This window comes from Bubalus bubalis, chromosome 2, assembly GCF_019923935.1.
Source record: "Bubalus bubalis isolate 160015118507 breed Murrah chromosome 2, NDDB_SH_1, whole genome shotgun sequence".
NCBI classification, from domain to species: domain Eukaryota; kingdom Metazoa; phylum Chordata; class Mammalia; order Artiodactyla; family Bovidae; genus Bubalus; species Bubalus bubalis.
In genome coordinates, this window is record NC_059158.1 from 155,649,173 (window position 1) to 155,673,927 (window position 24,755).

Consider the following 24,755-nt stretch of genomic DNA (forward strand, 5'->3'; position numbering starts at 1 on the left):
AAAAGTTATGAACAATGCTAGGTTAGGGGTCAAGGAGATAATCCAAATCGTGGCAAGATGATTATTTCAAGTTTATTGAAGAGTTTTCCCCTCAACTTCTTATTTTGAAAAAATTTTGGAACAAAGTAAAAGTTATAAAAATAATATAATGAACACCCATATTTCCTGTCTTTAGGTATTTGCTAATTGGTGATATTTGCCACATTTCCTTGCCTCTATGTCTTTTTGTTAATCCATTTGAGACTGAAGTACAGAAATGATGATACGTCTTCCCTAAGTACTTAAGCATCTATAGCCTAAGAACAATTTACAATGTTATATTAAAATGATTTTGTTTTTAAGAGAACTTTGAAATAGAACATTTTCAACTTTTCAAATAAAACTTTAGTTCTTAAAAATGCACATACACCTAATTCAAGTAAGAAATTTCTTGGAATAAAGTTATCTCATAACCATAATCTATTTTGTTTAAGATATGATGACTCAGACAACACAAAGCTGTGTCACAGAAGCTATTGCCTGCATAGGAAAGTCCTCTGCATTTCTTTGCAGATGGGAAAACAAGTTACCTGTTGATTGTTGGCCAACCAAGGGCAGACTTTCCTCTTTGCTATTAAGAGCAACAATGCTGACCACATATTCTGTGCCTGGGTTCAGGTTGGTGAGGGTGATGGAATTCCGGGAGGGGGGCACTCGATCTTCCCGAGGTCTTCCACCCATGTGTTCAGGATGATGGCGGATCCTGTAGCCAGTGATGGTGGCTCGTGGAGCAATCCAATGGACAGTGAAAGAGTTGGCAGTGATATCAGAAAAGTCAATGCCACTTGGGGAGTCAAGAGCTGTTTTTCCCATCCAGGGGAAGAAGAGATAAAGAGGGAAGTTATGATATAACTTCTGGCAAAATCAAGATAAAACATTGTTTGTATAATACAAATGGCATTATTATTTCATTGTTTTAAAATGACTGAGTAGTATTCCATTATATATATGTACCACATCTTCTTTAGCCATTCATCTGTCGATGATCATTTAGGCTATTTCCATATCTTGGCTATTGTAAACAAGTGCTGCTATGAACATAGGGTTGTGTGTGTCCTTTTGAATTATAGTTTGGCTGTGTATAGGCTCAGGAGTGGGATTACTGGATCATATGGTAACTTAATTTTCAGTTTTCTAAGGAATCTCCTCACTGTTTTCCACAGTGGCTGTACCCATTTACATCCCCATAAGGTGTCTTAATTTTTAAGACCAGTGGTTAAAGCTAATGACCGCTCCCCCCAAAAATGGAGATGTAGTGTTAGAAGCAGCACCAAATCTTGCTCTTCAAAATTGGTAGGTGAAAGCCACGCTATAAGCGTGTCACCCACGTGACTCACCGGTTTTCTGTCTTCCTCTAAGAGGTATGCTCTCATGCTGCTCGTACACACTGGAGACGCTGACTAAATACTCAGTGCCGGGCAGGAGATCTGAAAAGACAGATGAGGATTATTTTTATACTGTGCTTAAAAGAATGAAAAACCAAAGCGCCCTTGGTACTATTTCAACTAATAAAATATCCAAGAGTCCAGTTCTAGAGCCTATTTACACCGAAGGGAACGTTGCTACCTGGAGAGGGGCTGTCGGCAGTGATGAGGAAGGGCCGCCCTACCCTGTAGCGTCTTCAAACCTTTCCCTCAACTCCACTTCTGTGGGTGTGACTCAGCTGCATCCGAAACAAGCTGGAGCTTCTGCAGCACAGTAATATTTCTGTCATTCACTTAACAGCGCGTCTGTTTAGGGCACGTGATCATGACTATGGCACTGCAGATCTCACTTATACTCCTCACAACAACACAAGGAGACAGACTGCAACTTTTTAAAACTGGTTTGTTGCCAAACAATAAACTGCCAATATTTAAAATGTCTAATTTGACGGATTTTGACAATCGTATAGACTTCTGAAACCATCACCACATTCAAGACAATGAACATATCCATTACCTCCAAAAGTCTGGCTTACAATTATCCCCAGCTCACAAATGAGAAAAATAAGGCACAGAGAAGTTATCTTTTCTGATATATGTGCCCAAGATGACGCAGGAGATGACCCAAGCCAAGACCAATGGTCTTAACAATTAACCTTTACTTGAAAAGAGTCATACTTAATATCAAGAGTGATGGATTCTGCCATATTAAGGTAAGAACAGAAAATTTAAGGGGCTTCCCAGGTGGCTCACTGGTAAAGAATCTGCCTGCAGTGAAGGAGATGGACAAGACATGGATGTGATCTCTGGGTCAGGAAGATCCCCTGGAGTAGGAAATGGCAACCCCCTCCAGAATTCTTGCCTGGGAAAACCCCATGGACAGAGGAGTCTGGAGGGCTACAGTCCATGGAGTTACAAAGCCAAACATACTGAGCAACTGAAGCACACACACAGAATATTTGAGTTGAATATACATTCCTGGGTCTCCTTTCATTCTGAGGTATGAAAAAGATACAGAGTAAGGTTTCTAACCTTTGAATTCCTATTCACAAGACCCTTTTTCCCCTACACCATCTCCCCTTCGACAGGGGACCCTGAAAGTTTTGAAAAATCACAAGACTAGGAAACAGGATGTTTGGACTCCCGTTTCCTCCTTCCTGCTTGGCCAGGGGCAATGGACTTAGCCACTGGAGACCTCAGTTGCTTCAACTGTATAATCAGGATAATTAATGGCTTCTCTGGGGGAAAATGGCTACCTTGAGATCTAGAATTGGATCTAGAATAAGACCTTAGAGCATTTGAACACGTGACAGGTCTGTGGCTAATGTGGGGCAGACAGTGGTCCTGAAGCAGAGCCTTGTGTAGTGGGTAATGCTGTAACTACTGATTCCAGAATGCTCCAGAACAGAATCATAGCCCCACTGAAAGGCAGACATAAGGATTTCTCACCCTCAGCCACAAAATGAGAAACCAGGACTATGGTCATGCTGAGTTGCTTTTTCTTTGTATTTCATTCTCTGAAATACATCTGAAAGATGGAGGATGTCTTCAGCCCATCATCAGGTAGTATACCTAAGTGTGAGCTAGTTTTTCCTTATGTAAAAATGTTTGCTGTTCTTATATGTGTATTTTACTATTATAGCAAAAATAATGAGAAGCAATATTTATGTGAAAAGCAACATGTAGCAGTCTCCTTTTATTTTCTTTAATAAAAAATATCAATTTCAAAAGGGTGGGAACTAGAAAGAAACAATTTCCATAAACTGCGGCTGTTTATTTTAGGGCCAGTTGTTTTCAAAAGTCCTCCGCCTTCAGAGAAATCCTGCTAACAGATTCTTTTTGAAGTACAAATTAAACTTCTGGCTCCTTCTTCAAAATAAAATCCTGATCTACCCTGAGTGACCAGTCACTGTTTCTAAGTTTCAAATACCAAACAGATTACCTGCTGACACTTAGAATAAAACAGATGCCATGACACTGGCTTCAATCCTCATTTTTTTCTCTCCTAAACACTGAGATTTAGTCCTGTAACGTCTCTTGGCACACATTTGTTTTTAATGTGCTTATTTGGAAGCAGAACTTGTTTGAAGTCTTTGAACTTCACGGTTGGTGTTTCTCCACTGATTTTTAAAAAGTTGTAGATATCAAAGATACGTTAAAATAACAATAAATGTAACATCTTTCAAAATTACAGAGCTGTGCATTAGATTTGGAATCTAGTTTGTAGTTCTGTTTTATGTCTTAATCTCTGTTGCTCCTACCCGAGAACACAAAATTATTTTCCTTATGTGCTAGCCTAGTATTTATTGAACAAATATACTTGAATGCTTACTTGTTAAGACCACTGCGTTGTCTGAAGGAGAAATGGACAGCTCGGCAACATCCTCCTCATTTTTCACAGGCGAGTAGCGTACCAGGAGGTTGGTCAGTTCAATGGATGAGGGTGGAGCCCAGGTGACACGCATTGTGTCGGGACCAACATTGGTAAATCGCAAATCAGTGGGAGGAGGGACAGCTGGTTTCAAATAAGAGGGAAGACTCAGTTAATGTCACTTAAAAAATAAAGCTTAACAAGGATAGCTGGAAAGGTAAAAAACCAGTATTTCATGCATAAAGGAAACGAGTCACCATCATGCAAACAGTCTCATCTAATCTAAAGTCATAGTGAACTACTGTTAAAAATAAAACACTACACCCAGTACTGTTAGGCCCCTTTAACCTTTCTGCCGTCCATATAAAGAAAAATTTTAATTCACTTTCAAATACATAAAATCAAGGTGCATGATTAATACCACTGATGATTATTTGATCCCAGGCTGAAGAGGCTTAAGTTGCCACACAGCAAAGAGAAACGTAGCGATACTTTCCAAAGAAACACGTGCACACAGACAAGACGGAAGGGCCCTAAATGCCCCCCGACAGGACTGACTACAGCTACGCCACAGCTACAATTCCATCAGTGGGTCTACTCGCAAGTGAGAAGGGCTCATGCAGATGGGTTCTCAGCATGTTTCTTACCATGCAGGGCAGAGAACCTTTATAATGTTGCATGCTGGTCCCCAGTCTGTGGTTAAAGAGGAGTTTCTTCACCTTATCATGGCAATAAAACCTAGAATGTACCAAAGTCTCTTTTTCTCCTACCACAAAAAAACCCTCCTTCCACTCGAACCTAAATTTCAATTAGTGTTTAGACACTCACACACACGATGGTAGAGTTTATGAAAGAGTAGAAGGAAGAGTCTAATGGTACATTTTGGAAGTACATTTCTTCTTATTAACTGGTGCTCTTGATACAATTTGGTATACAGGTTAGATTTTTTAAAAAAAATTCCAGGTCTGCAATTTGATAGATTAGATATCTATATTTCTCTAGCTTTATACAAATTCATATTCATGGCTTCAGTGAAAATGTACTTAAGACTACGGCATATGTCTTCATCCAATCAGTGAGGCATATGCCTTCCACTCCTTACCCCCTGATGTACCCTCTCTTAATCTTTGGGAAATTGCTGGGTTTTGCCCTGAAACGTCCAAATGTAACCAGTGACTGGGGACAGCATGCAGCACCATCCATGTCTTAAACACAGAAGTTTTCAAAATTCACCCGTTTGCTGTGTCAGTGTAGTAGGGGCACTCTCTCCGCCATTAATGAGAGTGATAACGCTGATGTCATAGTCAATGCCGGGCTCCAGCCCTGTGACTGTGTAGTATCCTACTGAGGAGTCCACAAAATCTTCAAAAATAGGGATACCTTCTCCTGCCGCAACTACTGTGATGCGGTACCCAATAATGGTGGAAGAGTTTAGCGGGGTCCACCTCAGGCCGATGCTTGAATCAGTTATATCAACAAAGCTTAGGTCAGTGAGTTGGGGCACCTCTATTGAGTTACAAAGCAAAGGAGGGCAAAAGGAAAACAGAGGCAAAAAAGAGGAAAAAATAAAGCAGTGTACATCAGGTTACTAGTGGTAAAATAGTGTTAAAGCAATGATGGTAATATGCAATCTGTTCCAAATTATCTGAAAAGACTTTTTAAGCACCATGAATAGTTTGCTTCCCTGGGAGAATAAAACAGGTTACAATATTCCTTTAGGGATGTTTGGTTTGTTTCTTTTTTGAAAATCCCCAAAACAGTAAAGTGTGAACCTCTCAGGTTCGAAAGATTACAGTCCTGTTTGGGATATCAAAACCATTCTTAGAACCTAGATATAATATCTATAGTAAGTAACAGCAAAGTTTAAAAAATAATCTGAAACTTTTTAGTAGGAGAATAAAGCTTGCATGAAAAAGGTCCAAAAAATTAACTGATGAGTTTTTCTTTTTTTTTCCCATAGAAAAACTCATGACAACATCAGGGCCATAATGCTAACGCATTATGAATGTATGGTATAAAATGTGCCATTCAAAAGCACATTCAGGTGAAAGGCCTGAGTCCAAGGCCACTGTTAATATTTTGTTCATTTCATAATCAAAGTTATTTAATTAGTATTAGTAAAAGCATTCTACCAAATTGTGCCAAGAACACAATCTGTCCAACGCTTTCATTCCGTCATGATTCAATTTTGGATGAACAACAGACCTATCCCAAGGTAGGTCTCTTCAATGTTGTCATTCAACCACAAGAAAGTACACCCTAAAAGTGTGGCCTTTCTTTTTCCTTTTTCTTTTTCAATTAAAAAAAAAAGGGATTTGAAATAGCAAGATGAAGAACTGAATGTGTGTGTCAACCAAGAGCTATTTCAGTGCTCACATATGGAGACTGTAAGATCAGGCAAAAATGTACAGATGGGATGCATTTACCATATTACTTTTTGCCTGTTGGTACTGAGTACAGACATGTGACATCGTTTTAGTAATATTTCCACGTGAGCAGACAGTACAGAGTTAATGCCATGGTTGCCACTCCACTGCATACCCATCGCGACAAAAAGCATCCCAGTGAAGCACAGACAGTCAAGCAGTGTTAACAGCAAGCATTTGTCCAAATAGTGGCTTTGACGTCATGGTTCTAGAGAGTGTGGTTGGGAGGTCAGAATTAAATCCCAAACATATTTTGACACACTCAACCATCTGGGGATGAAGAGATTAATCCCCACTCTTATTGGAACTGCCTCTCTGAAGATAACAGTGATTTTTCCATTACCTGGGATGATGGTATCAGAGATAGGGACACTTTCCTTGTCATCTTTGACAGTGTAAACACTGACATTGTACTCCAGGCCCGGACTCAGGTTTTCAAAGGTGCAGGAACTCTGATCGGCATGGACCACTTCCTCCAGAGAGTATCCCTGCTGGCCATTTGTGGGGGTGGTGGTGATTCTGTAGCCAGTAATGTCTGCAGAAAACAGAAAGGAGAAAGTTACTGCCCAGAACCTTTGCCACCCAGAGCCAATTACTAGACTGATGCACCCTTGAAGGGGAATGGGGAAAGGACTCAATATTCACACGCTGAAGACTCCACCTACTGTCATTCAGCACTTACAACAACTCTTTGAGGAAGGTATTAATATCCTCCATTTAAAGAAAATCTTGGAAAGGGAAAATGATTACCAAAGGCTCTTCTGTCTTAAATTCCATGTTCCTCCTACCATGTGTACCCTGATTTTCCTTAGCTGGTCATTTGCAGGACAGCTGAAGGGTATTCTTTTATACTTGCTTAGCACAGAACTGGCTCTCACCCTTAGGCATACTCCCCAAAATAGGTTCTCTTCATTTATTAAAATAAGGTCTGAACCTAGGGGATTTATAGGTGGGGAAGATCCCCTGGAGAAGGGAATGGCTACCCACTCCAGTATTCTTGCCTGGAGAATTCCATGGACAGAGGAGCCTGGCGGGCTACAGTCTATGAGTTTGCAATGAGTCAGACATGACTGAGTGACTAATATTATTCAACAATAAAGAAAGGAGAAAAAGTGAAAAACAAAAGTGACTATTTATTCTAGGAAAAGTATATTGGGATTTCCCTGGTGGTTCAGTGTTTAAGACTCTGTGCTTTCAATGCAGGGGCCTTGGGTTTGATACCTGGTCAGGGAATTAAAATCCCATATGCTGCATGGCGTGGCCAAATTAAAAAAAATAGTGTATTAACTGCTGAAGACTTCAGAAATCATAGAAGTGGGGCAGTGAGAGGGTTGAGGGGAGGAGAGAGACATTCACATTAAAATAGCAATGACCAGAGAGTCACAGGGACAGACAAAGAGTAAACTGAGAAAGTATGTTTAAGTTAAACTTACTAAAAAGGGAGAAAATGATGGTATATTTTATAATTAGGAATAAGGTGACCACTTTAGAAGGAATGATGCTAAAGCTGAAACTCCAGTACTTTGGCCACCTCATGCAAAGAGTTGACTCATTGGAAAAGACTCTGATGCTGGGAGGGATTGGGGGCAGGAGGAGAAGGGGATGACAGAGGATGAGATGGCTGGATGGCATCACTGACTCGATGGACGTGAGTCTGGGTGAACTCCGGGAGTTGGTGATGGACAGGGAGGCCTGGCGTGCTGCGATTCATGGGGTCGCAAAGAGTCGGACACGACTGAGCGACTGAACTGAACTGAACTGAACTGAAAGTAGTATATACAAGGAATTCCAACTGGATGGGAAATGAATGTTTGGGTCATTACATGTGCTAATGACCATTCAGATGGACAGACTAAACCATCCATTAAGACTAAATATTAATGATCTAGCGTCTGACAAGCATGAAACTTGCCAACCTAAAAGTTTCAACTTAAGAGTGATTCAACTGGAAATAGTGTAGTTTGGGCTTAAATGATGCTTCTACAGGTAATGAAAACTTCACAAAATCACTTTACTTCAGAGGGAATTAAAAAGGATATTTTGAGCTAGCTTTATTGTGTGTGACAGCACATATTGATCTGATTTAGAGATAATTGCCTCAACTGTGTATCCCAGCAAAGGTAAGAACTATTTTTAAAAAATGAGAGTACAAATCAGAACAGTGAAATAATAAGCAAAATAAAGCCATCTAATAAGTACACATAGTAGTTAATGTTAATGCCATCAACATTAGTTGGCATTTGTTTCTAATTTAGAATTTTCCCAATAATGAATATCCTGATATCTCAATAGTAATTCCCCCAATATAACCAATGATAAATATTTTAGTTAACATTTCTCATAGACTTGACAAAGACCAGGAATATCTAAAATTTCTCTTGCCATTACCCTATTCCATAATGATACTTGAATATTGTCATAGATATCTCTACACATATTAGGATTGTATGGGGCTTCCCTGATGGCTCAGCAGGTAAAGAAACAGACTTAAATGCAGGGGACACTGGTTCAATCCCTGGGTCGGGAAGATCTCCTGGAGGAAATGGCAACCCACTCCAGTATTCTTGCCTGGAAAATTCCATGAACAGAGGAACTTGGCAGGCTACAGTCCATGGGTATAAATATGTGTGAACGAGTTTAGATAAAAGCTTTATGTAAAGCTTTAAAAAAAACAATCATGGAATGCATTTAGCCAAATTTCTCAGTATTGAGTATAAGTAAAGCTAATAATTAAGATCCAAATACATGACGCTCAATGTGAGAGTGAGTCTGAACACTTAAGTTACAATCCCAGTTCTGTAACATTTGTGACAATGGATGTAAGTTACTTTTTTACAAGTTTTTTCATTCTGTAAAAGTGAGGTCATTTCTACCTTTCATTACCCTTAGAATCCTGTCCTCTGATACATTGCGGGCTTACCGGGGGTGGTACTCCTCTCCCAGGAGACAGTAAGCACTCCAGTGTCAGGGTTTGCCTCCAGGTGCAAGTTCGTTGGTGGGGACAGTGCTACACAGAAAAAAATTTTAATTAAAAGTTAAAGTTCGGATGGAGTTTCCCAGGTGGTGCTAGTCCTGAAGACTCTGCCTGCCAATGCAGTTGTTGTAAGAGATGTGGGTTCAACTCCCAGGTCAGGAAGATCCCCTGGAGGAGGGCATGCAAACCCACTCCAGTATTCTTGCCTGGAGAATCCCATGGACAGAGGAGCCTGGAAGGCTACAGTCCATGGGGTCACAAAGAGTTGGACACGACGGAAGTGACTTAGCATGCACGCACACATGCACACAAAACTAGCATAAAGTGCTTGAGCTGTAGAATTTCTCTCCCTTCCTCCCCACCCCTTCCCTCTCTCCCTTCCTTCAATTACCAGTAAAAATAAAGAAGTTGTACTTTAAAACCATGATGGATAGCAATTCTCTAAGAGCACTTTTTTTTTTTAACAATTTTAAATTTTGCAACACTGCTGAAATCTTTTTCTGTGTTGTCAATTCACAGATAACTTTTGATATGGAAAGAACACTTCTGATGTCATGAATTATATGATATCAGTTGAACTTGCTACTCCAGACTTAGAGAATAGCTAATAATATAAGTAGGAATGAAATCTTTCCCTTGTGTCATTATCCTAAGTAAAAAGCGATACCGCTATCAGTTACCTTTAAAAAGTGCCAACGGTTTAAAATATGAAAAGAGGCAAAGAACTCTTACGTGTCACCACTTTCTTCACAATTGGTGCCTCTCTCTCTTGCCCGTCTCTGAGGACAGAGATGGTGTAAACGTATTCCACACCTGGAGTCAGGCCAGACACCACGATGCTCCCTGACTCTGAAGTCACTTCTCGGGGTGCTTCTCCTCCCTGGCTTGGTCGTACACCCAGCTAGGAGAAAGAAGACAAAATCAACACCAAGGACAAATATTTCCAGAGCTGGGTTACTGCTGAGAATTTGTGGTTACGCTTCGCATAATGTGGACTCCTCAGGAACTGTACTCTGCTTTTAGTTGGGAATAAGTTGGGACCTTACTTTAGCTCTATTAAATAATTTCACTGGAAATTCCCCAGAACTGGGGGGACGGTGCCAGTTAAGGCAAGTATCTTCCAAAACTAAGTTAAGGTAGTTTATAATGGAAGGTTCCAGAGAAACATCATTACATATTGCTTCACTTGATAAATAACCTCCTGGTACAAACCAGAAGTACACAAAGGCTTTTGGATACATGTCCTTTCGTTTCTTATTTTCTTTTTGCTGGAAGAAATCCTCGCGTTCTCTCTTTAATGAGTTACTAACATTCAACTTAGGTACCAGCCCCTGTAACACTTTGTACTTCAAAAACAGTCCTTTTGAAGAAGTATATTCACAGCTTCAAATGCAAGATTGGTATGTTACAAAAGAAGAATTAAGATTACTATGCCCAGAATTTTCAACCCTTTTAGTATTTTATTTTAAAAAACCTAGGTAATATTGTGTCATCAGGGTTCAACTCTGGAGGCAGCCTTAGTAAGGTATAAGGCTTCTAAAAGTCCAAATGACACTACTAAGGGAAATTTAAAAGATACATTGACGATCTTCAAAAAGGGATTCTCTGTATTTAAGTAGTGTAATTACCAATATGCTATTGCATATTTCAAAAAAGAAGTGGTCTTTGGTATATATTTTAAAACAAACAATCACTAGGATTTAGTCTTGATTTTCAAGTATACTAAATATTTCTCTCTCCACTCTCTAAATTCCAAAGAAAGGAAATCTTTAAACACATTCATTTGTATTCCTCACTTCCCTAATACTATTACTTTAAAAAAACAAGTATCCAGATCTATAGGGAAGAGTTTAATCTTAACTTCTATTAAGAGATTCACCCAAGGGGCTTTGAACAAGTTGAGATGAAACTGATTGAATGAAAATGTGATTTTTGAGCTATTCTGAGTTTAATTGGTCTCCCTAAATTGGTTTTTGTGAACTTGATACCTATTTAGAACAACACAACAAATGCGGTTTCCCTATATATATCTTTAAATGTAATTCCCTGCAGGAAAGGATAGAGAAAATAAGATAACAACAAATAACAGCTTCATACTAATGTTTTCTTCTTTGCAAAGCACTTTTACAGCCTCAATCCATCTTTCCAGCAATTCAGGGAGGCAGAAGTATTGTGATGCTCTGACAATGTGGCCAGAGAGGTACGAACAGAAACAGGATAAAACCCAAGTCACCCGATTCTTGAAACATCCTGTTTTAACCACATCCAGAAACACGAGGGCACCTCAGGGCTATATCACTAGAGATTAGGAACATCTGCAATTTACCTTAAAGCCAATCCTTGGGGCAGGTGTCCATGTAATCACAATGGTGGTCTCAGTCACCTCTGTGTTGTAAGGTGGGATGGAGCCCAGAGGCTGCACTGTGAAATGGAATCAAAAAAGCATGTGTTCAAACCTCGGAATCACAGAGAATACAGATAAATGTTTTTTATCTGGTACCTCAGTTCAGCCAACTAACGATCCAAAATGTAACATTTAACATATATGAAAATTTGGAGTAGATCAGTGCCTTTCAATCTTTCATGTACCACACAAATCATCTGAGACCTGGCTTAAATGCAGGATCTGATTCTGTAGGTGCATATGTGGCTGGGTAGTTTGCCTTTCTGTAACACCAATGCCGTAGGTCCATGAATCACATTTGAATAACGAGGAGTTGGATGACCACAGAGGACACTTTCAACTCCTTGGATTCTGTAATCTGTGTATTTTCATCATGTTTGGGATTTGAGTTTGATGACAACAACTTTCCCGATCATCAGTATAAAATCCCATATAAAATGTAAAATTGGCCATCACAAACTGATTATCACTCTGCTTCTTAATCATTATTTTGAGAACAATGGTTAAATTATAGATTATGCTGAGTCATTCCATAATGATGGCCAATTATTTTTTATTTTATATAGGAGTAACTAACTAACAATATTGTGATAGTTTCAGGTGGAAAGCAAAGGGATTCAGCCATACATATACACGCATCCATTGTCCCCCAAGCTCCCTTCCCATTCAAGCTGATGGCCAATTATTTTTGGTTGCAAAAAGAGATGTCATATGAAAGTTAAACAAAATCTGCCACCATGGATGAACTTATAAATTCTAAATAGTCTTTCTTTAAATATATAATTATTCATTCAGAATACTCACAGTACAGAAATTTAGCATTCTGCCACTGGAATTAGGTATTATAAGAAAAGTTGATTTCAAATCTCCTAGATCCTGACATCACTTTTATTTCTTAGTGAAAATAATACTTAAAAAAAAAGGAAGAGTATGTGTACACAAAGTTGAGATACACATTTTCAACAGTCTTACAGACTTTATCATAAACTTAAACTCTTTAAAATGTAATTGGCAGAACAACTAAACCTTGTAATAAGGGGAACAAGCATTTCGATAACTGGCTGCTATGGGAAAGGTGAGGTCTTAGAAGTTAAGGCATTTGTATCAGGTGAGTCAAATGCCAGGTTTTCGAGCATGTGGCCATGGCACATGGCCTTCATAATTTCTTCCTCTTTGCATCCCAACCAAATTTTTGTACCCACCGAGAAAAAACTTAGCAAATGCATTTTTTTCTAAATTATGAATGGCTGATTTGACAAAGACATCCTGCAGACTTAGACAAATGAATATTAAAAGTTTTTATTTTATTACTCAGCTCCAGTCATGGGAAAATTCAGGCCCAGCACTGCAATTGTCTTCCAATCTAGATTTTCATGTGCAACTTTTAAAAAATTACTTTTAAAATCCTGTTGTCTGAAAAAACAAAATATGTGTGTGGGCTCCTTTGTAATGACTGCTCTAATGGCTGGACTGAAGTTCTACTGGTTTAGAGGCATGTTTCACGAGTATGTTATTATTTTGATGATGTTTTCAGGAGAATTAGGATGGGTGACCCATGACGCCTTCCCAGAGTCACTGAAATCATACACTATTTGGTTGCCACTGACTTTGCCAAAATGCCATGGCCATCCCTGAGTGACAATTTAATGACCACAAGAAACAATTCAGGGAGCAGTCAGTTTCTTTCACTGAACATCTGGGAAAGCCACAATTTTTTCAAAAAAAACATTCTCAACTGTCTTGGGCTTTACGATTGGGTGTTTTCTATTGCTTGAGCCAGCCAGCTAAAAGGTTCCCAAGTTTAAGATGATGCTCTCTGCCTGGGAACACCATTACAGGAAACCCTCCAAACCACAAACCCACAAACTGATGGCAAACAAAGAATGTGACTGTAAGTATGAGCTATGGAGTCTGGCAGGTCTTGTTAGGTGAAGGACAGCCTGGATGTTAAAAAAATAAAATCTGCCCTATTTATAAAGGAGTATGCTGGTTTTCCCCCAGAAACAGCTCTCCTACCCCCACCATATGCTCTTAAGAATTTAGTACAAGTTATAAAACCCAGAAAAGTTATTCCAGAATTTAGTTTGGTAACAGTAAAAAAAAACTACAGAAACTTAGAGCAATTCCAAAAATATGCAAGTCCAGCTGATGTTCACCACCTCAGAACACCCTGCTAACAGAAGCTTATTTAAATCTAAAGCATGGGGAGGCTTCCCAGGTGGTCTAGTGGTTAGAAAGCATGGATTCTACCCCTGGTCAGGGAACTAAGATCGTGCATGCTGCACAGTGTAGCAAAGAAAAAAAATGTTAAACCTAACTTTGATTGAGCTGTTTTCACAATCATCTAGTCAACAAATATTTTTTGAAAGCATACTATATGCAAGGCATCACTTTTATCTAATAAAAGAAGTTTTGTCAGTTAACTCAAATAAAATTTTATTTTTATAAATGTACTGTGTATACAATAAAATAACATGTCCAGTATATCAAAGTCTCCAAAAGTACTTGAAATAGCCAATAATTGCCCCACCCATGCCACTTATTATTGTTAGTATCATTAAAAATGCTTTTTCTTAGAGAAATGCAAATCAAAACTACAATAAGATACCACCTCACACCAATCCGAATGGCCATTATTATAAAGTCTACAAATAAAAAACATTGGGATCGCTTCTCGGCCTTTTGGCTAAGATCAAGTGTAAAAAACACTGGAGAGGGTGTGGAGAAAAGGGACCCATTCCTACACTGTTGTGGGAATGTAAATTGGTGCAGTCACTATGGAGAAGAGTATGGAGGTTTTTCAAAAGAACTCAAAATAGAGGTGCCATATGATCCAGCAATTCCACTCCTGGACATATACACAGACAAATTATAATTCTAAAAGATACATACATCCCTAGATTTATAGCAGCACTATTTACAACAGCCAAGACACAGAAGCAACCTAAATGTCCATCAACATATGAATGAATAAAGATGTGGTACATATATTAAAATAGAATATTACTCAGCCATTAAAAAGAATGAATGTCATTTGTAGTAACATGGGTGGACCTAGAGATTTTCATACTAAGTGAAGTCAGAAAGAAGGACAGATGCCATATATCACTTACGTGTGGAATCTAAAATACAACACAAATGAACATATCTACAAAAAAAAAAAAGGCTCACAAATGCAGAGAACACCCTTGCGGCTGCCAAAGGAAGGGGAGGTGGGGGAGGAAAGATTGGGAGTTTGTGATTAGAAGGTTCAACTAGTATATATAGGATGGATATACAACAAGGTCCTACTGTACAGCACAGGGAACTATACACAACATCCTGTGAGAAATCATAATTGAAAAGAATATGAAAAAGAATATATTTTCATATGTATAACTGAGTCATTTTGCTGTTCAGCACATATTAACCCAACATTGTAAATCAACTATTTTTTCAATAAAATAAACAAGATGCTTATTCTTTTATAGGCATTTTATCCAACAAAAGAAACTACGTAAAATATGTTTCATGTTAAAAAGTAAAAAAGATAACACGTGGTCAGTAAAAGACTACTACTAAATTCTCCGTTCTAATGCAATGAATGTCATCTATAAGAAACAGGTATTTATAAGAAATACAAAGATACTGATTTCATGTTAATAGATTTTAGAGTCTTAGTAACATATAACATAAAATAGCAACATTCAAAGGTCAGCTTATAGATAAAAAGTAGATTTTACTTGTTTATGACTAGTAGTTACTTAGGAAAAAGCATTTACTGCCAAGCTTTATACATGCAATTTAAATGGAAATAAATTTTTAGTAAATTATGAATTCCTACAAAGAAAATTTTATAGACACTTTTTTTGTGTGAAATAAATTCCACAGTAATTTATAAACTAAACTTATATTCACTTTTTGAATGCTTTTTAACATCTATTTTTCAAGTTAGAGTAAGATTTGTGGAAAGCTTTTATGAAACTGCAAGCTAGTTTACAGTTGCAATATGTGCTAAAAAAAGTGTTAAGTTAGGTCCTTCTGTAATTCAAAATGAGCTAAAAACAGCAATTAATGCTTATCTAGAAATTATGGGTCTCATATTTCTTTGTAATGTAAATGAGATGCATTAATACAAATCAATTCATGAATATGAATTTAATAGAAATCAACTCATGAATACAATCCTCTATTGTGATATAGCCATGAGATTTACGGTCACTTCCTGTAAAGTGTTTAGCAAAAGACAGACATGACCAAAAATTACTATCAATATTTTTCCTTCTGTGGAATTTTGAGAGTGATTTAAGAAAAGTTAAAAAAAAAAAAAAGCTATCCTGTTCTGCAGAAGTACTTTAATCTGCTGTTGTCAACACTCATTACTTCCTTAGCTTCTTGTCCTGTTGGTTTCTATTCAACTGGTAGATATTTTTCTTTCACATTTAATGCTGTCGTTCGATGCTCAAAGTATCAGGATGTAGACACAGTGGCTGATTTTTTTCTTGCCTTAACTAGTATTTAGTAAATTCATTTAATTCAGTAGCATTCAATTTTCGAATAACTTGGGTGTCTTAAACCATGCTACTCAAAGTACTGGTCTAGGAGGAAATAAGGATCTTGGTAACATATATCATATAACTCACTGCTTCCTTCATCAAGAAAACTTTGCTTCAAAAAGTATTAACTGAACAGCATGCTCCCTGATCCATTCTGGCATAAGCTCATTAGTCCATGTAACAAACAACTCACAGAGCAGCAGTGGGTCCATGGATCACACTTTGAGTAGGACCACTTTAAATATCTCTTTTTCAAATTAAAAATAATTATTTAAAACTTGTACAAAATTTTTAAGTTAACTTTGTTCTTTTTTGGCCACACTGCACAGCTTGTGGGATCTTAGTTCCCTGACCAGGGAACTAGGCAGGGACAGCAGAGAGTCTTAACCACTGGACCGCCATGAAATTCCCTAAGTTAACTTCTTAAAAAATGGACGAAGGAGAGAGAATGTAAATACAGATGAGACATCACCAAGAAAAGACATTTAAATTTTGACTTACAAGTGGTGAAGACTCCGGTGACTCTGGGGCTCTGCTGATTGCCCTTCACGGCTACAAGGCTTACAGCATACTCAGAGCCAGGCTGCAGGTTCCTCAGTGGGTACTGCGAGGCTGCGGGCCCCACGTTGTACTGCTTGGGCTGGCCTCCCCGGGTCAGGCCCACGGTCAGTCGGTACCCGACTATCCGGGCGCGAGGTGGAGTCCAGGTCACTATGACCGTGGTATCGGTTTCATTGATAAACTGGAGGTTGGTGGGAGCATCCAATTCTAGAAAAAGAGATGAAACACGTCAAGAAGTAGCTGCACTTCAGAATTATCATACTGAAATCCTAAAGCTTGACTGAATTTTCTAAGTTCTTTCTTCTCAAGGTTGAAACAAAGATCAAAACCTTGGAAATACTGAGCCATGAAGAAGAGACTGAGTGCTACAGAGAACTTCACAAAACTCTTTGTCAGTCATGAGAAATCACTCACTGTGTTTGCCTGACTTTGATCCTATGGAAAGTTTATAATTTTCCAGCATGATTTTCCCATTACCCTCAGAAATTACACTACCATTGCAGAGATGGTATTTAAAAACAAAAGCCAGTACTTGTGAAGCTATAGTTTGTTCTGCTCTGAGCCAAATAGGTGAAGAAAACAGAAATAAACCCATTAAAATGAGGGTAAGAAGAAAAGTTCCACATGGAGCGCAGTGACGTTTTCTGCATTTATTCAATGACTAATCCTTTGCTTGAATAATAAAAGTAACTTTCACCTGATTCAGATGAGACAAAAATGATAACATATACTCAGAACCTCAGATTCATGGCAAGAACCTGGTGAGTTTGCCCTAGCACAAAGAATCACATAAATTGTTGGTTTTCTTCTTGAGTGTGATAACTGGCAATTTCCCTACAATAATTTAAAACACTTTTCAGAGGGAGGAAATGTTTAAGAGGTAGTCAAGTATACAACAAAGCATGGGCTTTGGAGTCAAAAAGACATAGGTCTATGTGGATCCCCACTCCATCATTTCTCAGCTCTGTTACTTTGCAGGTTGCAGCATTTTTTATAAGCTTCAGTCTCTTCATGTATCCCGTAGGGATAATAATAAGACCTTCCTTATTAACTCAAAATGAGGATTAAATATGAGGATAATAAAGAACTGAGCATATGACCTGGCGCTTAATACACATTGAATGTTTTAGTAATTACTATTTATAAATAATTCTGCTATAAAAGGATTAGGAGACTATACTTGAAGTCTGACTTAGGTATATTTAGTTACACAAATAGTACTCAAATTTTCAATCCATGTCTCCATTAGCAAGGAAAATTAGGCTAAGTTTTGCTCCTTTCGTGTCATGTCCCCATGTATTTGGGAAATGGACTACCATTTAGCCTCTATGGAGGCTATACATTTCCTGGCCTCTGAGTATGTTCCTGTTTCTAATTGTGAACCCAGGAGTGAATGGAATGCTGCCCATTGATCACAAGTGGAAAGGGAGGGTAGAGATAAAGGACCCCAAACCTACTGGTTGCCTGCTGTGCCGTCAGAGGCTTGCTCTCCCTCCCCTGGTTCACGGCGAAGACTTTGAAGTGATAAGTGACCCCAGGGGACAGCCCGGTGACTTCTGCAAAGGTGTTCCTGCTGATGGGCAGCCTCTGCCCATGCTCCCCGGGCAGGTTGACGGGGATCACATCCACGCGGTAACCGGTTACTGGACTCTCTGGGGGTGTCCACATGATGGTGATCTTCACATCTGTCACCTCCACAAACTGCAGGTCCCTGGGAGGGGGAACTTTATCTAACAGACAAGAGCCAAGCAGTCATTCGCAATTCCTGCTGAGGATTATTTTTAAAAAACCAGTTTGCCAAATGTTTATAAGGCAATTCATAGAGCCCCTCTCTTCAGAGCAAAGCTGTTTTCTCTTTAAATCTAAGAACACATTTTGGGGGTTATATTTTCATGGTTTAGTCATCTTGCTTACATTTGACATTTAAAACTATTATGTAAAATGTGAATGTAAGCAGATGAGTTTCCATCAAATGAAGTGTCCTATTGGGGGGTTTAAAATAAACATACCCCCCAAAACCCCTAAGCAAACTCTTGTGACAACAGAAAAAATGTGGTTTTTACTTTAATGAATCTTTTTTTAATACTTAAGAGCAACAGATGAGCTACCCCTTAGGTTTCTTGGGGAAAATATGAAAGCTTTATGCTGTCAATTTTTAATCAGGAAAGCCAATAGCCAGCTTTTATTAGTTACTTTACAGTGAGAACATTTCAGCTAAATTTCATAAGTTCAGGGATAGAGTAATCTATAGGATGACTTGCATATAGGAACCATAGACAGAGGCAAAATAAACCCCCCAAAGAGACAATTATTCTTTGATCTTACACGTCTGGTTGTCCCTAGTAGGCTCATGGAGTGAACACAAGCCAAGGTTGGTTTTGTTCCTCTGGCAAAATGGAGGTTCAAGATGTGACTTTCTTAAGCCTTAAAAGGTAAGACAGCACAAGAAGCAGCTTTAGGTTACCTGAACGTGGGACTCCAGTGGTTTCTTGCTGGATGAAGACCGGAGTACTTTCTTGATTTTCTTCCACAGCATAGATGGTGATGTTATACTGAACACCAGGTTGCAAGTCACTGAGAGTGACAGAGTTGGCAGTTTCAGGAAGATTGAGTTCTGTGCTACTACCCTCTACGGATGGGGAATAGACGATTCTGTATCCTGCAGATTCAGAAGAAAAATAGTAAAACACACTGATGAAACACAGATTTCAAAAGGCATAAATTCCCCTTTCCTAATAGCCCTTAGCATCTTGGTAGATCACTCTTGAAGAGTGAGCAATTCTTCTGGACTCATTCAATAGTGCTACTTCTTATAAGGACTGTTCAGTCCAAAGATTAAATAAGAATAGTCATGCAAAGCTTTTTAATAATAAAGATCATCCTCAAAGACCGAGATCCTTAATAAATGTCTATTAGAGAAGCCAGGAGGTGAAAATATTCATGTTAAATCGATTTCTTTTTCTTTGAGCTCTAGATGATGGGAGCAATCAAGGAACCACTCTGAGCCAGAGTTGTCTAGCCTGTCTATGTCTTTTAAGAACTTCAGAAACAGTGAAATCACCTAATGAGCTAATAAGGCATCTCGGCTGCCTCTAAGAATAAGTCTCAGAGTGAGGTTTTCAGAAGAACTACCCCTCGTCTATCATGGGAATGCCTTGTTTAATAAATCCATGAGCTGGATTTCGAGGTTTGTGCCTGTGTGATTGTGTGTGTGCATGTTTGTGTGAAACAGGTTAATTAAGACATATTTAAGAGGAAATTATTCATAAGAAGGTAAGGCTGTAAGGCTTAATTAATACCACACACAGACACACATATATCTACACTATGGTCCAGGAATTACAATAGAGATATATAAGTGATTTGCCTGCTCCTAGATCAGAATCCACTCCCTCACCTCTTACGGCAACAAGATTAATATAGGAGCCAAGAAGAGGCAGGTACGCTGACCTGTGATGGGCGCCCTGGGTCTGCTCCAGCGAACGACAATGGAAGTGTCATCAACCTGGTCCACGGTAGGGTCAGGAGGGGCGTCAGGTGCTAACAAAGAAAGGAAGAAATGAGTAAAGCAGGAAATACTGCTATGGGTCTGTTTCACAGGGGGAAAAAACATCTTTTCACACCACACATACCTGTGGTCTGTGAGGTAGACAGGATCAAATTCTGCTCTCCTTCCTCGGATATCTCGTAAACATTCACAGTGTATTTTCGGCCGGGAAGCAGGTCAGGGATGTTCACGGAAGTGGCTGTGCTGGGAAGATCTTTGAAATAAAAGGGAAAGGTTACTATCAGAGCATACCAATCCCTCTAAGGACTCCATAACCTTTGAGAAGGATAGTTTTAAAACTATATATTCATGGGGGTGGAGGGAATGAATGAAGAAAACTATAAAGAAATATACTAATGTATAGTCAGTAATTATCAATGCACTATGAGATATTTTTTTCCCCCTTTATCAAATATTTTCTCTAAGGATATATAATTTTAAACCGCCCCCAAATTTGTAAACGTTGTCCTCTGTAGTTAGAAGTCTAAGTAGTGGTTATGGGTGAGGGATGATGGGGGAGGAGGGATGTTCTTTTTCTTGATCTGGGTCCTGGTCACGTGGGTGTGTTCTTTTTATAAAAATTCACTGAGTTCTATGTTTATGATTTGTGTACTTTTCAGTGTGTATATTTCTCCACAATAAAGTTTTTAAAAGTCTGTTACACATGAGAATCTGAAAAGCATGAATAAGGGTACTGTGTCTCTCCCAAAGCTAACAGTCCCCATGCTGGCAATTACTTCCAGGAAGAACACACTATTGTTATGTGGACCTGTGCCCAGGCTAACACATAACACAGCTCCCACCAGGGACCAGGAAAGTGAGCATGGTTCAGGAAACACCCAGGTTGGTTCTAAAAAGGGTCAGTTGTTTTCCGTCCTCACACTGGAGGGTCAACTAGTTCCAAACTTCCCAGGCCACCTGCGTGGATGCCACCCCCCCCCACCCAGCTCCATCCCCAGCAGAATCTGCCAGCAGCTGGTCATCAACACATCGAGCTCACCCAGGTACTGTGGTTCATCTCCCTCTTCACTCAGCTCATACTCCACCCGGAATCCAGACACAGTGTCCGAAGCCGAGACCCAGGAAACCACAAAGCTGCTGGCTGTGATTTCAGTCACCGACTCAGAGGTGGCCACAACAGGAGACAAGGGTGTGGTCTCTCCCGTCACAGTGTTGCCTAGAGTCACAGAGAGGACAAAGAGCCTTCAGCCACGGATAAAACTTACTACCATCATCTGTAAAATACCATTAAAAAAAAAAAAAATGTAGGTGCCGGACTTCCCCATTAGTCCCAGTGGTTAAGAATCCACCTGCCAATGCAGTGGACATGGGCTTGATCCCTGCGTCCAGGAACTAAGATCCCACATGTTACAGGGCAACCAAGCCCATGCACCACAACTACTGAAGCCCATGCGCCCACGCTCCACAACAAGAGAAGCCACCAGAACAAGAAGCCCACACTGCAACAAAGAGTAGCCCCAGTTCACTGCAACTAGAGAAAGCCAATGCAGCAGTGAAGACCAGCGCAACGAAAAAAAATAAAATGTCGGTATTCATATTCATCCATGGAAGAAGATGAATCGAGAAGGAAAGCACTTCCTCTGGGGAGCCCAGGTCTGAGAAAGGCAGGCACAGATGGACGGGCCACTGGGGTACATACTGGTCACCGCTGGGCTCGTGCTGGTGGTGGTAAAGTCGAAGCGCGTCACCTCTCTTTGGCCATAGTGCTGGACGCTGATAAGCTGGCCCTCGTATACCACACCTGGCCTCAGGCCTTTGATCGTGTAGGAGTTTAAGTGGCCAGGAATGGTAGCCTCCTTCCAGCGGTTTGGAGAATTTTTCTAAAAATTTAAGTGAAAAAAAAAAAATCACACAAGAATTTACAAAGATGAATGCTGGGAGATGATGTGGAGCATTTTTCAAAGAAGAACGAGGAGTCTATGAAGCTCCATTTGACGGGGATATCATGGAAAATTGGGATCAGAATAGAAACCTGTAGCAGAATTTGTTAATGTTAATAATAATGGTTATTACAGCTAATATTTACTGATGGTTTACTATGGTCCATCCTCCGTGCTGTTTTCCTTCCATTCTCTTATTTAAGGTTTATCTCTTACCTCCTCCAAGTTAGTGGTATTATTGTCCTGATTTTACAGATGAAGAAACAGAGTATGTGACATGCCCAAGATTACACAAAGGGAGGCCCTGGGCACCTTCCTTTTTGAAAGATTAACTATTCAGTTTAATAACAGCAACCCAAGTTTTGCCTTTCCTAATTTTTAAATTTCCACAATGAACTGGGATATATTCCTCTTTGAAGTGGGAAAAGGCTTTATAGTCTATATTTATTTAGTGGGATACAAACCAAGTTTCTTACAGAGCAAAGGCATAATATTCTTTCATGACTCAGTTCCCGGGACCATCACATACGAGGCTTAACGCTGCTCTGGTTTTATGACTCATTCTTGGATATGAACTACTCCATCAAAAGTGGTTAGCCAACTTTGGGCAAGACTGCAGAAGAATGTGATCTCAGTTTATTTAATCTTTGTCTCCAGTTTATATTTTCACATCCTGTCCGAATTTATTAATATATCACGGATCACAAAATTTATGGCAATAAAATGTATAAAAAAGAAACATCCTTACTTCAAACAAGTTGAGATCATTTTAAGTATAAATATTCTACACTAATATAAGTCAAAATACATTTTTAATAGCCAGTGATTTTACAAAATTATCCAATCAACCAGTTCCTCAATAGTTCAGATACTCAAGTGTCCCTTTATAATTTTTAAATAAATGAAAGTGATCCTGGTACTCTCTAAATTTAAACACCTTGTGAAAAACATTAAAATTAGTCATTATAATTAGCTCATATTTAATAGTAAGCCTTTCACTCAATGTACAATTTTTGGTTTGTTATTATAAGAAAATACTCAAGAATAAACTCTCAGGTGACAAATATTAAAGAAAAACCTAAAAGTGTTAAAAAATCTCAAAGAAATAACCTCCACTCTTTGGAGACTTTCTAACTTATATACATTTTATATGTGTGCTAAGTCGCTTCATTCGTGTCTGACTCTGTGAGACCCTACGAACCTGTAGCATATCAGGCATCTGTCCATGGTATTCTTCAGACAAGAATACTGGAGTGGGTTGTCATGCCCTCCTCCAGGGGATCTTCCCAACCCAGGGATCGAACCTGCATCTCTTAAGTCTCCTTTATTGGCAGGTGGGTTCTTTACCACTAGCATCACCTGGGAAGCCCTGATATACATTTTATACCTATGTGCAATTATCCCTTATTACTGTGGTCTCACAGATACTTCAGAGTTAAATTTAAATTAAATAAAATCGATGAAGAGAAATGAGAGACAAGAAAGTGTTAGAGGGGAAATATATTCATCCCATCGACTAACATCATTAGACAAAAAGTTCTGCAAATGGCTACTACATATACTGTGGACATTAACAAAAAATGGGTGAGAGAAGAAAAAGAATTATTTCAACAGCTTGAATTTTTCAAAAAGAACTGAATACAATTGCATGAGTTGGTCAAATGTTTTATTTTACTTTGCTTTTTTAGTTCCTAGAAACCAATAGCTGTGATTTAAAATGGGCATTTTTCTCCTGTGCTTAAATAGTTTCTCAAATTAATGTCATACATTTTGGAGAGATATAAGGGCAGGCTTGAGAGGGTAAGAGAAACTACAACGTAATAGATCAATATCCTCCTTAGTGAGACTTAATAGATCAATATCCTCCTTAGTGAGGTTTCTTCAATTTCTAGATGATTAGTGGGAAGTCACAAAGTCATTCATTAAATACACTAACTATCCTTCATCTATACTTTTCTCTCATCATCTCTCCCTTCTATCCAAATAACTGCAAAGATTAGAAAGTAAGGTTTTATGAAATGATCATGGAAATTCCCTGGAGGTCTAGTGGTTAAGACTTGGGGTGTTCACTGTCATGGCCCGGGTTCAACACCTGGTTAGGGAACTATGATCCCTCAGGCCATGCGGCATGGTCAAAAAAAAAAAAAGAAGAAACAATCACTTAAAAAGTGAATTAAAAAAGAAAGATATTAATTTAGCTATTTTGTTTTACAAATCATGGAAAATGATGCCAGTAGTTTTCTTTCCCTTTGATGGAGTTACAAGACTTTTAAAAACTTTAGATTCTCTTCCCGTGCTGGGTAAGAATAATTTTAAGCATTATCATTTCTACTCACAAACAAGATGTTTCTAACATGAAGAGTTAAGTTTTCCTAAATACCATAAGACAGCTAAGTCTATATGTGATTTAGATTGGCCACATATTGTTTGGTCACTAAACAAATACAATGCCAAGTGAATAGTTCGTCAGATCTACTGGCTGAAAACAGAAAACTGAAACACATTTTCAGAATCTGTTCATTTCCTTCTCCTTTAAAAAAAATATCCGATTATTTACTTTTCTTTATTTCGCT

The 24,755-nt window shown here is 38.8% G+C and overlaps 1 protein-coding gene across 12 annotated transcripts in view; it reads right to left on the minus strand.

Annotated features, from left to right (window-relative positions):
* Positions 1–24,755, minus strand: part of FN1 (fibronectin 1) — a 68,355-nt gene that overhangs the window by 21,678 nt on the left and 21,922 nt on the right. For 6 of the 12 annotated variants that reach the window (XM_025278211.3, XM_044937773.2, XM_025278215.3 and 3 more), the window contains exons 14-28: positions 21,942–22,122; positions 21,282–21,458; positions 20,367–20,495; positions 20,185–20,274; positions 19,199–19,393; positions 18,192–18,464; positions 16,675–16,941; positions 11,561–11,655; positions 9,967–10,135; positions 9,181–9,267; positions 6,604–6,795; positions 5,068–5,340; positions 3,796–3,978; positions 1,377–1,466; positions 570–839 (exon numbers count right to left, since the gene is read on the minus strand). In XM_025278211.3, coding sequence (XP_025133996.2) covers positions 570–839; positions 1,377–1,466; positions 3,796–3,978; positions 5,068–5,340; positions 6,604–6,795; positions 9,181–9,267; positions 9,967–10,135; positions 11,561–11,655; positions 16,675–16,941; positions 18,192–18,464; positions 19,199–19,393; positions 20,185–20,274; positions 20,367–20,495; positions 21,282–21,458; positions 21,942–22,122 — 2,671 coding nt within the window. The remainder of the gene's footprint in view (positions 1–569; positions 840–1,376; positions 1,467–3,795; positions 3,979–5,067; positions 5,341–6,603; positions 6,796–9,180; positions 9,268–9,966; positions 10,136–11,560; positions 11,656–16,674; positions 16,942–18,191; positions 18,465–19,198; positions 19,394–20,184; positions 20,275–20,366; positions 20,496–21,281; positions 21,459–21,941; positions 22,123–24,755) is intronic. The other 6 variants (XM_025278214.3, XM_025278217.3, XM_044937774.2 and 3 more) reach the window with 1 other exon arrangement.